General features: G+C 33.6%; 1 protein-coding gene across 2 annotated transcripts in view; it reads left to right on the forward strand.

Annotated features, from left to right (window-relative positions):
- Positions 1 to 1,280: 1,280 nt before the first annotated feature.
- Positions 1,281 to 16,496, forward strand: part of LOC127170597 (RNA-binding motif, single-stranded-interacting protein 1) — a 92,256-nt gene continuing 77,040 nt past the window's right edge. Inside the window, exon 1 of one of the 2 annotated variants that reach the window (XM_051118697.1) lies at positions 1,281 to 1,479. In XM_051118697.1, the coding sequence (XP_050974654.1) occupies positions 1,411 to 1,479 (69 nt within the window). In that variant the 5' untranslated portion in view covers positions 1,281 to 1,410. Of the gene's footprint in view, positions 1,480 to 11,658; positions 11,804 to 16,496 lie in introns of those variants that run through there. The other variant, XM_051118698.1, reaches the window with a different exon arrangement.

The raw sequence follows: 16,496 nt of genomic DNA on the forward strand, positions 1-16,496 counted from the left end.
ATGAACTATATTTTGTTTTTCCTAGTCAACAAGACACATATTCAAAAATTATTTTTTTTTTAAGTTAAGATTTAAGAATTCTGTATTAAGAACATAGAAACTGACTCACCCTCAGGAATATTTACTGCCATAATAATGTGACAACTTGCCCCCCACTCCAAAATTTGGCTCATAACCAAAATAGACAGGGTCATAATGTTGACAAGCAGTTTCAAAATAGTAGTTAAGTCATATATTTGATATCTTATCTAAAAAACAACATGTGCACTTAAATATTTGGCTACATGATACTAATATTTATTTTACTGTAACTCTTTTAGCCATTTAATAAGTATATCTGTGTTTCTTAATTGTTTTAAATGTTAAAATTTTGCTAAAAAGCCTACAACAGGATAGTTGTCATTGTGACAGCTTACCCCATATATTATGACAATATGCCACTGACACTGGTCAGCATTTTAAATTAACTATATCTTGTTTTTCCTAGTCAACAAGACTGAAAATATTTTTAAAAAATAATGTTTTTTTAAGTTAAGGTTTTAATGTTTGTACCGATACAGAAATTTCAGATATATTCACTGCCATAAAAAATGTGACAACTTGCCCCCAACTCCACTTTTTGGCTCATAACCAAAATAGACAGGGTCATAATGTTGACAAAAAATTTCAGAATAGTAGTTAAGTCATATATTTGATATCTTATCTAAAAACAACAACGTGCACTGAAATATTGCACTATTTTTTTTTTAATGTTATAATTTTGCCAAAAAGCCTGTAAGTGGCTAGTTGTTATTGTGACAACTTACCCCATACATTGTGACAATATGCCTCTGACATTGATCTTTTTTTTTCCTAGTCAACAAGACTGAAATATTTAAAAAAAAATTAGTGTTTTTGTTAAGTTAAGATTTTAAGGTTTGTGTCAATACAGAAATTGACTCACCCTAAAGAACATTTACTGCCATAATAAACAATTAACAATATTGACAAGCAGTTTTAAAATAGTACAGTAGTTAAGTCATACATTTTTAAATCTTATCTAAAAAAAACAATATGTGTACTGATAATCAAACCCCTTAATAAGCCTAAAACACATTTGAATCGTTTTTTGCCATATACTGCCAGATTGAAAGCACTGAAACATCTATCACAGACTATGACCTCTTCTTACCCATTGCTTCAGATGTACAGCGTTTGGTTGTTTTTTTGAGTCTGTGTCGCAGACTTTTCAGCAGAGTTTGTGTGCACCGGAGGGTGGCTGCTCTGCTCCGCTTTGCTCCACTGCAGCTCCACCGCCCACCACTCCAGTCCCCGCGTTTGGACGTCGACAGCAGCGGTCGGTGTTGGTTTTTCTCCGGGTTTCAGGTCTGACAGAAGTGACATCCGCGTCTAAATTTACCGCTAATCTTCATGGGCAAGGTGTGGAGGCAGATGTACCCCCAATATACCTACTATTACCCCCCTTACCTGCAAGCCAAGGTATGAAAATCAGCTTTACCTCATGTTTGACATCGCTTTTGCTGATATAACTGCTGTATGTCATGTTTTATTGGATATTGCTCGATATTTGAAGGAATCCGTTGATATTGTAGTCAGTGAGCGCTGCTGTAAGTTTGTAACGTACTTGAGGGGATTTTCGGGCGGACATTTTAAAACGTTTTTTTATCAGATATAAGCAGTCAAATACAGACATAAGCTAATCGTCGCGGCTTTTTATACAGTGCTGGTTTAAACTCTTTGTGATCGTCGTTTTTTGGCGTTATTAAATGTTTTGTTCGTTCTCTCGGCCAGTGAATTCCTGTGACATGACATCGCTCGTTGGCAGAAATGAATCTCGGTGAACTCTAGTGTTGTTGTGATCGATTCCCCTGTGAACTTGTTCATTGATCATACTAGTATATCCACTTTTGAATTATTAACTGTCATTACTGTGTTCTGTAGTATGAAATAATCATAGTTGTGTTCTTTACACAGTCTGAGATGGTGTTTTTGCGTAGTCAATAATCCGATATATAATGCCGATATAGTACAATTACAAAAATCAAAACGTAGTCTATGTACTAAAACAAATTGTGCTGGATTAATGAGTTTTTTTCCAGTAACTGATAGAGAACGATAGTCGACGGCTGTTATAATGCTGATATATAATAGCTAATTCAAATTAGTAGTAGCAAATTTGATAAACTATGACGTAAAACATATATATATTAATTATTAATGTCTTATTAAAAACACATATGTGACCCTGGACCACAAAACCAGTCGTAAGTAGCATGTGTATATTTATAGCAATAGCCAACAATACATTGTATGGGTCAACATGGTTGATTTTCTTTTAAAAATCATTAGGATATTAAGTAAAGATCATGTTCCATGAAGATATTTTGTAAATTTCCTACCATAAACTTACATTTGATTAGTAATATGTGTTGCTAAGAACTTAAGACAAATATAAAGGCAGTTTTTTTAATATTTAGATTTTTTTGCACACCAAATATTGTCCTGTCCTAACAAACCACACATTTATGGAAAGCGTATTTAATCCGAAGATGATGTATAAATCACGATTTAAAAAAACTGCTGATATATAATAGATAATTCAAATTAGTAGTAGCAAATGTGATAAACTATGACATAAAACATAATATTAAATATTAATATTAATTATTAATGTCTTATTAAAAACACATATGTGACCCTGGACCACAAAACAAGTCGTAAGTAGCATGTGTATATTTATAGCAGTAGCCAACAATAAGTCAACATGGTTGATTTTCTTTTAAAAATCATTAGGATATTAAGTAAAGATCATGTTCCATGAAGATATTTTGTAAATGTCCTACCATAAATACATTTGATTAGTAATATGTGTTGGAACTTAAGACAACTATAAAGGCAGTTTTCTTAATATTCAGATTTTTTTTTCTCCTTTAACAAAACACATTAGGATATTTTAAGATGAAAAATCACATGTTCCATGAAGATAATTTTTGTAGCAAAATGATAAACTATGACATCCTATTAAATATTAATATTAAATTAATGTCTTATTAAAAACACATATGTCACCCTGGACCACAAAACAGTCGTAAGTAGCATGGGTATATTTATAGCAGTAGCCAAAAATACATTGTATGGATCAACATGGTTGATTTTCTTTTAAAAACATGTTCCATGAAGATATTTTGTAAATGTCCTACCATAAACTTACATTTGATTAGTAATATGTGTTGCTAGGAACTTAAGACATCTATAAAGGCAGTTTTCTTAATATTCAGATTTTTTTGCACACCAAATATCATCCTATCCTAACAAACCACACATCTATGGAAAGCGTATTTAATCCGAAGATGATGTATAAATCACAATTTTAAAAAACGGCTGATATATAATAGATAATTCAAATTAGTAGTAGCAAATATGATAAACTATGACATAAAACATAATATTAAATATTAATATTAATTATTCATGTCTTATTAAAAACACATATGTCACCCTGGACCACAAAACCAGTCGTAAGTAGCATGGGTATATTTATAGCAATAGCCAAAAATACATTGTATGGATCAACATGGTTGATTTTCTTTTAAAAATCATTAGGATATTAAGTAAAGATCATGTTCCATGAAGATATTTTGTAAATGTCCTACCATAAACTTACATTTGATTAGTAATATGTGTTGCTAGGAACCTAAGACAACTATAAAGGCAGTTTTCTTAATATTCAGATTTTTTTGCACACCAAATATCGTCCTATCCTAACAAACCACACATTTATGGAAAGCGTATTTAATCCGAAGATGATGTATAAATCACAATTTAAAAAATTTGACCCTTATGACTGGTTTTGTGGTCCAGGGTCACATATTTTTAACACAATATTAACTCAGAATCTCTCTCTCAAATAAAAAACAAAACCGAAAATGATTTTATCCATTGACAAGGCTGTTAGATGTTGTTGAAACTGAAACAACATCTCTTTTTTTTCTTCATCTACTTCAGTCAAGTCATTGAAACTCATTCTTTGTCCGACAATCTTTTAAATGGTCAAATATAGCTGTTAGATTGCTTTTGAGTATATTTCCTTATGCATTTTGCATTAAAAATGATATTGTCAACCTGTAATTTTAGTATTTTTTTTCTCAAATTTTTTTACGAAGCTAAATAATGGTTTTCACTATGCCCAATTTTAGTCATGTTAAAAGGCTGTTTAAAAGGAGAACGTAAGAATTGGCATGCAAGATGGAGAGCAGAGAGAAAGGTTGCTGCTGTTTATCAGAGACATCACAGATGATCAATACTGAGGCACTATATGGGTAGAGTACATCCATTATACTGCCTGACTGTAGATATGATGCTAATCGGGTTTCATTTATCAAAAGATCCAGGTCCTTCTGAACATGTCAGGTATCACAGAGCTTTATGAAAGTATTGATTTGAGAAAACATAAATCTGAAATGCTACAAGTTTTTGTCAATCAAAGCTTTGCACGTCACAGTTAATGCAGTGGCTGCTTGTTTGATCTGACTGGTTTGCCTTATTAATATGGATGTGGATGGAAGTTTTGCTGACAGAATACTCTGAGTGTCAGATGAGTAGCAGATCTTGAGTGTTTTTATGCTTTCATGCACTTGTCTCCAGCAAGGCCTTATATTTCAGTCTTATCAAAGTCGATGTGTCAACCCAGTTTAATCTAATGTATTTCTGAGGGAAAATTATCCATCGGGAATTGATTGGATGGGTAAAACTGGATGTAATGGGTAAAAGTTACATTTTTAAAAAAATATTCATTTAAGACGTAAATTGATAAACATAAATTGTAATTTTACAATAATTTATAGTTATATTGCTTTCTTATATACTATTTTTATATATTTATTATTTATATTTTATATTATTTTTAATAATATAAATATAAAATCTAAGTAACATAATTAATAAAATTATTATGTGATAATAATAATATATATACTGAGGCATATTGATATACAAATCACAATTTGATCACAAATTCTGACTTTAATTCTCCTAATTATGAATTAAAATCTCACAATTCTGACTTTGATTCTCGTAATTCTGAGTTTAAATTTCATGATTTTGACTTTGATTTGTATAATTAAGATGGTCATAAATTGTAATTTTACAGTAATGCTAAAATTTTATTGTTATTATTTTCTTAAATATTCAACTTTATGTATATATATATATATATAATATACTTTTTATATGTTTAGTAGTTTAATAATAATAATATAAATATAAAATCTAGTAAATAACATTATTAATTATAATTAATTAATAATTCATTATATGATAATAATAATAATAATAATAATAATAAATTATTTTTTTTACAGCCATAATGATATATAATCACAAATTGTGGCCAAATTGTGCAGCCTTACAAACAAGCACAGCAAACCTAGATTTTTTTCTTTTTAGTGCATTTTAAATTATAATTGCAATTTTTTAATCAGAAAATTGTAATTACATTTTCCCCCCAAATCATGCATCCCTATAACTTTAATGATGTCATCCAAAAAGTTGATTCAGTGGCATAGCAAATTACATTTTGATATTGATTGTTTTTGTTTTTAAATATGTACTGAGGAATTGTGACCAGGACCAAGAACCTGGGGAAGTAAACAGGATCAAATTTGAATTTTTTGCACAGGAGATGCTATGTAATTTTGCATTATTGTGTAGCATGTTGACTTTATTTGGGGCCAGCTTTATATACAAAGGCGTCCTGAACCTCCAAACACTGCAATATACTTACAGCTATACAGGACAGAGTCTATAAACAACCCATAAACTCCACAATGAAGCGGCCAGAATAAATAGACCACATTTTTAGTTCACACCATTCATCTTCTTTCATCTCTTATTTTTGTAATTAGAATTTCATTTCTGGTTCAGAAAGTTTCCAATGTCTTTTTGCTATTTTTGGGCACATGCCCTTGTAGGAGCTAGGAACAAGTTGAGATGCTTTTGTAAGATAAGCTTTGACAGCGAAGGGAGGAACGGCCTTTTTTATTATTACAGCAGCTTGATTTCTTTCAAGGCTGGAAGCCAACAGCTTTTGTCTTTATTTGTGAGGCGGAGAGGTAGAACGTGTTTATATGGCGCGCTACTCGACTGGTGCATAATGTACAGCTTAAGCTACAAACAAATCATATGCACTGAATTTGAGCACATTTGATTGTGATTAACTGTGTGTCAAAGTTTCAGTCTCTCAAAACCTGTCAGAAACACATTCCCATGGTATCATATTTTGCATTATGACATTATTTGTAAGCACATTTCTTGCCAGATTATGGTTACTGTAATGCATAGCAGTATTTACTTTGAATTTATGCTGATTTCTTTAAAAATGTAGTGTAACAGCCATTTATTGTCATTTTTAGATTACTTTAAATTCAACCTTATTGCCATTGAGCAAATGTCAGTGAATACTGGTTTAGAATAGTAGGTGCAGGTAGAAAATATAAATAATTAAAGTGTCAGAGGGGTCAAAAAATATGTTCCCATCATATTTAGCTCTTATATTTTGTTTATAGAAAATGAAGCATGTTTGAGGACCATAAGGTTTTTGCATTATGATTTTTAAGCACATTTCTTGCCAAATTGTGTTTACTGTAATGCATAGCAGTATTTACTTTACATTTATGCTGATTTCAAACATATTGTGTAAAAGCCACTTATTGTGATTTTTTTTTAGATTACTTTAAAATCTATTTTATTGGCGTTGAGCAGATATCAGTAAATACTGGTTTTGAATACTATATGCAGAAGGAAATATAAATAATTAAAGTGTCAAAAAGGTCAAAACCTGTCAAAAACATCTTCCCATCATATTTCACGCTATTATATTTTGCTTAGAGAATATGGTGCATGTTTTAGGACCATTAAGGTTTTTGCATTATGACATTATTTTCAAGCACATTATTTGCCAAATTATGCTTACTATAATGTATAACTGCATTTACTTTCAATTTATGATGATTTCAATTAAAAATATTGTGTAAAAGCCATTTATTGTTATTTTTAGATTAAATAAAATTCAGTTTTATTGCCATTGAGTGTCAAATGTCAGTGAATATTGGTTTAGAATAGTAAACGCAGATGGAAATATAAATAATTGAAGCATCAAAGGGTCAAAACCTGTCAAAAACATGTTCCCATCATATTTCACAGTATTATATTTTGCTTGTAGAAAATGAAGCAGGTTTTTGCATAGTTTTTAAGCGCATTTCTTGCCAAATTGTGTTTACTGTAATACATAGCAGTATTTACTTTTAATTTATGCCGATTTAACTAAACAGCCATTTACTGACATTTTAAATTGCATTAAATTCAATTTATTGTCATTGAACAAATGCCAGTATAGTACAAGCGCATATTGGTTTAGAATAGAGTGAATGGAAATATAATCTGGTAAGTGTTGCAGAATAACAAATTGTGCAGTCAGTAGATTTATCTAGATTTTAGCAGGAGTATAAATGGGAATGCAAAAATTCAGTTTCATTACAGTAATGAGAAGAGTGGGGGAATTTATGCATGACTGTAATGAAAATAATGTGCGCTAATCAAAATGGTGGTAAAATAACATTTTCTTTATGCAAAATAATATTTCTTACTTTCTCAGCATTTTGTGAGATTGCAGTGTGCATTTTCTTGAGAAGGCATGAAATAGATTCAGAATTATGTAGCTCTTTGAGAAGCAACTGAACTGAAACAATTTATTCATGTTAAATTTACAAGTCAAGAGAGACGTGCTGTTGCATTATTACCAGTGTTCAAAAATGCATCGTTAATAATATGAATAATAATTAAAAAGCACCAGTTTTTCATCAGTGTAGGTGGGCTGGCCGTGTCAACGTGAGCCTGTGATCGAGGGGTGGGTTTTAGCACATTCACTGTCATTGGACATTACACACAGAGCGTGCAAACAAAGGCATTGTGAAGGGCCTTAAAAAGCCCTATACAATGTTTACAATAAAGTCTGAAGAGTTGCCTGGCAGCGGAATGTACACAATTAACCAGCGCCGCGGCAGCCTCATTATGTGTGTGCCGAGCTGAAAGAATTCCAATTGTTCTCATACGATAGTCATTCTGGGAACTTTTTGACATGAGGAAAATGAGGGACCGGCTCACAATAATACCCACCATGGTGGTGAAGCGCTCTGCCAAGGGCCTGTCTCACAAACGCAGGCGGAGAGCTGGAAAAGCCCTTCAGCTTAACTGACAAGGTCAATGAGACCCACACAGGCTCGTCTGGTATTAATAGACCTGCTTTGTTAGTTTATGTAAACAGGCAATTCAGTAAATGTGTAAGTAAATATGTGAACACCCAATGGGGTAAAAATAGCTTCGCTGTGGACAGAGGCTATTTGAAGACTGTCGGATGATGCTATATAGTGAAACCTGTCAGCTGGTAGAGATTCTGCTGTAGTGGGAGATATTTTCGTGTAGGTATCGTTGGACAGGATTATTTTATACCATTTACACGTGGGAATGACAACGAAATGTGACGTAATGCAAAAATACAGCCTTGCAGCTTTCTTTGTTATTGTAAAATTCAGTGTGATCACATGTGACTCATTCAGTTAGAATTTACAGTATAATCTGTTTTATAATACTAGCTTTATTTTTTTATGCATTTTTTGATATGAAGTGTTTCATCATGTCGAGCTTTTGCTCGGTATTTTTCATATTTTTACTGTTTCAGTAAAAAAACAGCTTTTATATATTTTATATATTTTACATGTAAATGTTCCACAAATATCAAATCATTCATACATATATGTATATGTATTGGTACAGTAAGTTCCAATTCCAATAAGACAAAATAATTAAATAAAAGGTATTTAATTCACTGTTTTATCAAGAAATAAAGCTTTTTATTTATTTATTTGTGATGGATTCATAATCAGATTTTTTGAAAGCATCACAACTGGCATGTCACAATTTACACACACTCATTGTCTGCAAATAACCAGTTTACATATGAATATTTGACAGGGCTTCATAACGCTGTGATTGTCAGATTCTGATGCAAAAAAAACCTTATAATCATCTTTTCATCATTTTTCAGTCTCCAGCTGTATTCTTGAGAATGTCTTGTGTGTTGTGATCGTTTTAAAATTACATGTGTGGGTTGCGGGAGCGAAATGTTGTTTTGTGTCATGCAAATACACAAATCATATTACAGTCATGAACTTTAGAGGATCTCATTTTACTGAATCTCTTTCAGAGCTCCTTTCCAAGTCCAATTTAGACAAAATCATACACTAAAGATTGCAACTTAACACGAACAACATCCATGTCTTAACTGAACGCATGCTGCGCATTTGGACGAAATCACTCCAGTTATAATCAGAGAAGCTTGTCTACATTGGTAAAGTTCATCTCAGCACGCTTGTGATATATGCAATTTTCTGATCTTTTTTTGATTGGACTACTTATTAAAAATGGCCATTCAAAGTTGTTTTTATTAACTGTGAATTTATGATGAGAATAAAGTAAAATTTATTAATTTTAATATTGCATGGATCATAGTTTTTTTGACCATTTTGAAGTACATACATATACACACGCATTATACTCAATGCAATGCCCTCAACTTCAACTTTCATTTCTAATGTGATGTGAATGAGCTGTTGTAAATACAGCCATGATATTAACATCAGTTTTCATGACTCAGTATTTGCTTGGGCTTTTTTTGCAGCCCAAGCAAGAACTAATAAAAATGTGCACCTTAAAAAGACAGTTCACCCAAACATAAAAATGAGAGAAATTAGACAAAATTGCACATTGGTCTACTAATTTTCTGATTTTTTTTTGATTGAACAACTTATTAAAATTGGCTATTCAAAGTTGACAGTTAACAGTGAATTTATGCTGAGAATAAAGTAAAATTCAGTCATGCAGGGATCACATTTTGAAGTACATATATATACACATGCATTATACACAATGCAATGCCCTAAACTTGAACTTTAATATGTAATGTGATGTAAATGAACTGGAACTAAATACAGCCACAATTTTAACATCAGTTTTCATGACTCAGTAGTTGCTAATATTTCACCAGCGAAAGCAAGAACTAATAAAAATGTGCAACTTAAAAAGGTAGTTCATCCAAAAATAAAAATTAGAGGCTGAGTAAATGACCACGAAATGTTGTTTTGTGCCATGCAGATACACAAATTATATTACAGTCATGAATTTTAGAGGATCTCATTTTACTGAATCTCTCTTAGGGCCCCTTTCCAATTCCAATTTAGACAAAATCATACACTAAAGATTGCAACCTAACACGAACAACAACCATGTCTAAACTGCATGCATGCTGTGCATTTGGACAAAATCACTCCTGTTATAATCAGAGAAGCTTGTCTACATTGGTAAAGCTCATCTCAGCATGCTTGTGAAATATGCAAATAAACTGCACATTGGTCTACTAATTTTCTGATCTTTTTTTGATTGGACTACTTATTAAAATTGGCTATTCAAAGTTATTTTTATTAACTGTGAATTTATGCTGAGAATAAAGTAAAATTCACTCTTGCAGGGATCATATTTTTGGCCATTTTGAAGTACATATGTATACACATGCATTATACACAATGCAGCGCTTTCAACTTTCATTTCTAGTGTGATGTGAATGAACTGGAATTAAATACAGCCACAATTTTAACATCAGTTTTCATGACTCAGTAGTTGATCAGACTGCAAAAAATTTAATATTTCACCAGGGAAAGCAAGAACTAATAAAAATGTGTACCTTAAAAAGACAGTTCACCCAGAAATAAAAATTAGAGGGTAAATGACTCTCATCTTCTGGTCTACTAATTTTCTGATCTTTTTTGATTGGACTATTTATTAAAATTGGCTATTCAAAGTTGTTTTCATTAACAGTGAATTTACGCTGAGAATAAAGCAAAATTCACTCATTTTAACATTGCTAAAATCTGGCAGGGATCATATTTTTGACCATTTTAAAGTGTTAGTTCCCTCGTGTATCATTTGCCAATATATATGCATTATATTGGCGACCTGCTCTCTAGATATTACAAAAAATTGCCGCTATTTAAGCATACATACTGCACAGGATACTGCATCCCACAATGCAATGCCCTCAGCTTGAACTTTCATTTCTAATGTGATGTGAATGACTTAGAAGTATGTACAGCCACGATTTTAGCAATTTTCATAACTTAGTATTGGCTTTAAAAAAGTTGAGTATTTTCCCAGGGAAAGCAAGAGCTAATAATAATGTGTACCTTAAAGAGACAGATCACCAAAATGAAACTTAGAAAGTGAGTAAATGACAGCATTTTGTTTTATTGGGTGAACTATCCCTTTAAATGCAATATAATTAATTTTGGATAAAAGCATCTTCCAAATGCATTTCTTTACAAAATAAGCTCATTAAGATTATGCATCATGTTGAGCTCATGACATACTACTAACATATAGCATTGCATAATGCACTATTTCTGAAACGTAGTAGGCAGTATACAGTGCATACTGAGTAGTAAGCTAGTGCTTCAATCCCAACAGCCCTGCACACATCCATACCCTCTCTCTCTCTTTCTTTCTCTTTCACTGACTCTTGGTGTGAAAGAGGCGTCTTCCTGTGCGACAGACGCACGCACACATGTAAACACGCTGCTTTCGTAGTGCGCGAGCGCCTGCCGTGACAAACTCGAAGCTGTCGCTGTTGACGACTACAATGTGGTCCTCGCCAAGAAGATGGGGCCCTCGATTCGAGCCAGACGGCAGAGGCAGGAAGGTACGTGGGACGGCACTGTTTCAACAACGTGCAAATTGCAACACTTTATTTATACAGAGCAAATCGACCGAGACTGAACAAGATAGGAAGTCACTGGCTGAAATGTTTCTCCATTACAGTAGAAGGCACGGAGAATGTCGAGAATGTGGTCTGGGCAAGTTGCACGCTCGCTTTAACGTGGCGCTTTAGACCTAGCAGAGTTGCACTGGAGTTCAAAAGCTTCTCGTTTAGCAGTCAAAGGTGTTTGCAGGGCGCCGTAACTACAGAGAGAGGCGGTGTGCATAAGTGTAAGTGTGCATGGATTTATGCACATGCATGTGCGCTTACATGTTGGCAGGTTGGAGTGTGATATATAGTCGCTCTGATCGCCTGTGGGGGAGGCGAACGCTTTCCTCTTCATTTGTTTTCTCTGCACATTCAGCATGGACAGCTGTACCTTGTCAAGCAGGGCTACTTTACGACTGATTTGTGAGCTGCTTTCCTGTAGGTTTAAAGCTCCTTTAGATTTTGTTAAACATCCTTGCTCTTATAAACCAGCGGTTCTTTACAGGTTTTGCTTCTGGACTCAGTTGTTTATCAAGCAATGTCAACAGAAATGTCCCAAAACTGAAATAACAGCCAAAATGTGAATTAGGTCAAAGGATAAATATTTGTCTTGGTACTTTACAAGTATATCCTACTTTACATACGGTACAGTCATGTAAAGCAAGATATTCTATATAGCTAATCTCAGCTGCGTGATTGTTTATAGCGTTGCAAAGTGTAAACTGTATTTTTGCACAGCTCTCTGTATGTGACCCTGGACCACAAAACCAGTCGTAAGCAGCACAGGTTTATTTGTAGCAATAGCCCACAATACACTGTATGGGCCAAAATTATCTATTTTTCTTTTATGCCAAAAATCATTAGGATATTAAGTATTATGATCCATGAAGATGCTTTGTAAATGTCCTACTGTACGTATATCAAAACTTAATTTTTGATTAGTAATATGCATTGCTAAGAACTTCATTTGGATTTAGATATTTAGATTTTTTTTTTTTGCACCCTCAGATTCTAGATTTTTTAAATAATTATATCTCTGTCAAATATTGTCCTATCCTAAAAAAACTTTTTATTCAGCTTTCAGATAATGTATAAATCTCAATTTCAAAAAATTGGTTTTGTGGTCCAGGGTCACATATAAATTTAAATATATATATGTGACCCTAGATCACAAAACCAGTCTTAAGTAGCACAGGTATATTTGTATCAATGGACAAAAATACATTGTATGGGTCAAATTTATTGTTTTTTCGTTTATGCCAAAACTCATTAGGATATTATGTAAAGATCATGTTCCATGAAGATATTTTGTAAATTTCCTACCATAAATATAATGAAATGTCATTTTTGATTAGTGATATGCATTGCTAAGAACTTCATTTGGACAACTTTTTAATGGCGATTTTCTCAGTATTTTGACTTTTTTGCACCCTCAGATTCCAGATCTTCGAATAGTTGTATCTCGGCCAAATATTGTCCTGTCCTAACAAACCATAAAATCAATGGAAAGCTTATTTATTCAGCTTTCAGATGATGTATAAATCTTAATTTCAAAAAATTGACACATGACTGGTTTTGTGGTCCAGGGTCACATATTATATTCAACTTTATCCGCATACATACAGTACACTCACATAAATAATGGAATAAAAAATGTCATTGAGACATTTTCTCTCACAGTGCAGACTTTTTCTTCGCAGTTCTGAGATTTTGCCACAATTCAGACTTTGTTCTAGCAATTCCTTAAAAAAAGTTAGAATTATGAGATGAAAAATCTAAATGGCGGAATTCTGACTTTTTTCTCAGAATTGTGAGCTTATACTATTCTGTTTTTATCTCGCAGTTCTGACCTTTTTGTCTTGCAGTTTCTCTCAGAATGTCTCTCAAATGATATACGCGCAAAAAATGGCGGAATTGTCAGATGTTGTGAGATATAAAGTCACAATTACCTTTTTTTTATTCTTTGCAACAAACAAACAAAAAAGCAGAACTGCAAGATGTAAACACAAAATGCAGAAGAGTCAGAATTATGAGATATAAACAGAACTGTGAAGAAAAAAGTCAGAATTCCAACTTTTTTTTTTAGAATTGCAAGCATGTATCTTGCAGTTCTGTGCTTATATCTTTCAGTTCTGACTTTTTTTCCTCATAATTGTTTTCTCGTGTCAGAATTGCAAGAAACAATGTCCTGTATACTTATATAAGTTGCTTATAAGTATGTCCAACTATCTCTGCGTACGTACAGTATATTCACATAGAGCAACATGTACTATATAGCAAATCTCAACTGCTTGTATTATTGCAAAATGTGAACTATATTATCAATCTGCTACATGCAACTATAAGGCATGAAGATATTAAGATATTACGAGCATTAACATCTGGATTTTCTGTAAAGCTGCTTTGAAATTGTGTATTGTGAAAAGCACTATACAAAAATATTGACTTGTTAATATTTTGTCTAAATATTATATAACTTGTTCCGCCTCTAAAACGACCTTCCAGTTTGGATGATGTCACCAAGACTTTATTTCAGCTCGCAGTACATATATAACACCCACTTTTTTTGCAATGCAATCGGTTCCTGGTGGATAAAATCAATTCCTGCCTTATATTTTTGCTTGATGAAAATTCAAATGATGTTGTTTTGACGAATTTTGCTGAAAATCTGTGTTGCCAAGTCAGTGTTTTCTTCCGTGGAATTTGGCTACTTTTGCTGTTGCAGCAGGTTTTTTTTTTTCATATTGAAGAGACCTCAATAATGTGATATTTATTCCCTGCAATGCAAATTTTACCAGGGGAACCTGTCAAAAAACATGTATTTTATCCCCTGCAATGCGATTTTCAACAAGGGACCCCCTCAAAACTCGATTGGGCTGTTTAAGGCTAGTTTTGAGTAGCAGTTGAGCAGGTTTTGTTATGAAAACCTGGCAACCCTGATGAAAATGCCAAATTAATATAGTAAGAGCGCTCCTGCGAAGAGTGTAAATGTCTCAAGTTAAAGGCTAATAATAGAAAGAGTTGTTTTATTTGATTTTGTGTTCAGTAATTCGCGTTTTAAGTCAATATTTTTGACAAGGCATTTCTAAATATCGCTACATATTGTGCCGGGGTTTATGTGACTTACTTTCACTTTCTATCTATATGTCTTTTGAGATGGTTGTGCTAGACTTTTGGTCCCGTCCCAAATGGCTCCCTCTCACAGTCCTCTTCCCAGTCTACGTTTTCGGTAATAGTCAGCTGTGAAGTCTGAACTGCTCATAGTTGTTGTAAATGACAAAGGTGTGCCATTAATTTGCATTCATACTTTATGGATGTGAATACATGCTATTTTATTTAGTTTAGGAAAGCTATTTATTGCGTGTATATATATATTAGGGATGCTCCGATCGATCGGCCGAAGATCGGTATCGGCCGATAATCACATTTTATGACTCAATCGGTACTCGTTAAACTTGGCCGATCTTAGGAACCGATCACAATTGATGACGTCAATGCGTGAGGACGTACACGATGAGTGGGGACGTAAATGTTTTGGCGCGGCAGTCATCGCTGGTGTGGAATTACTGTGACGTTTGGAGAAACAATGAAAAATTCGCTATTTGCCGTTTATGTTCTAAAGAAATCTTACGTGGAGGCGCATAGTCCAAAACATTTAATACAACGAACCTCATTTAGGAAAGAGCCACCGCGAGTCGTATGGCGAATACGAAAAACTGGCAACTACAAAAAAGGCAACGGTAACTAATAATGCGACTGTCACTCAGCCATCCATTACAGACATTCTGAAAAAACACGAACTGTACACACCAGACAGCAAGAAAGCTAAGGATATAACCGCGAAGATAATGGAATTTATATGCATTTACCACCAGTCTCTGTCAGTCACAGAAGACATTGGATTTAAACACCCAATTGCACATCTTGAACCACGATATAAACTGCCGCGGCGCAAATATTTTACTGATGTTGCTCTCCCAGAGTTATATCAAATCGTCTACAGCCACATAAACAGTCTACTTCACGAAAATTTGACCGCGGTGAGTTTAACTACGGACATTTGGAGCTCTAGCATATCCCCTATGTCCACGCAGGGCTCGAAATCAGCTTTTTTTATTTGGTAGCACTGGTGCTCCCAACTTCAAAAAGTTAGGAGCACCAAAAAAAATTTAGGAGCACCAAGTGAATATTAAGGATGCATTAAATACAACTACACAAACTATTATTAGCCTACAGCCTATATATGTTAGCCTAATTTGCGCACTTTAGGGAGTCGCTCTCTAAACGTGGGGTATTAAATTTGCGTTGAATGCGCGCGCGCGTTTTGCTTTCGGTTTCGTTTTAACGATGGCGCTAAACTCTCGGCGGTGCTGAGCGTTTAGACATTAATTTAACAAAACAATTTCAAAGTGGGGGGATTTTGAAAATTGTGTCCCCGGTGGAAATTACGCCCTTGCCTGAGTGAAACTCTGAAGCTGAGTTATCATTTGATGTGAACGTATGCCGCGTTGTACAGTCTGACAGAATGTGCGCTGTAGCACGAAATATAGTATATTTCTTCAAAAGCAGGTTGTAGAGACATTTTATTTGTCCACAATCAAAAATCGTCATATCACACACCCTAATAGCAATGTAATTTGTACAAATC

The sequence above is a fragment of the Labeo rohita genome, chromosome 9 (genome assembly GCF_022985175.1).
Source record: "Labeo rohita strain BAU-BD-2019 chromosome 9, IGBB_LRoh.1.0, whole genome shotgun sequence".
Lineage (NCBI taxonomy): Eukaryota > Metazoa > Chordata > Actinopteri > Cypriniformes > Cyprinidae > Labeo > Labeo rohita.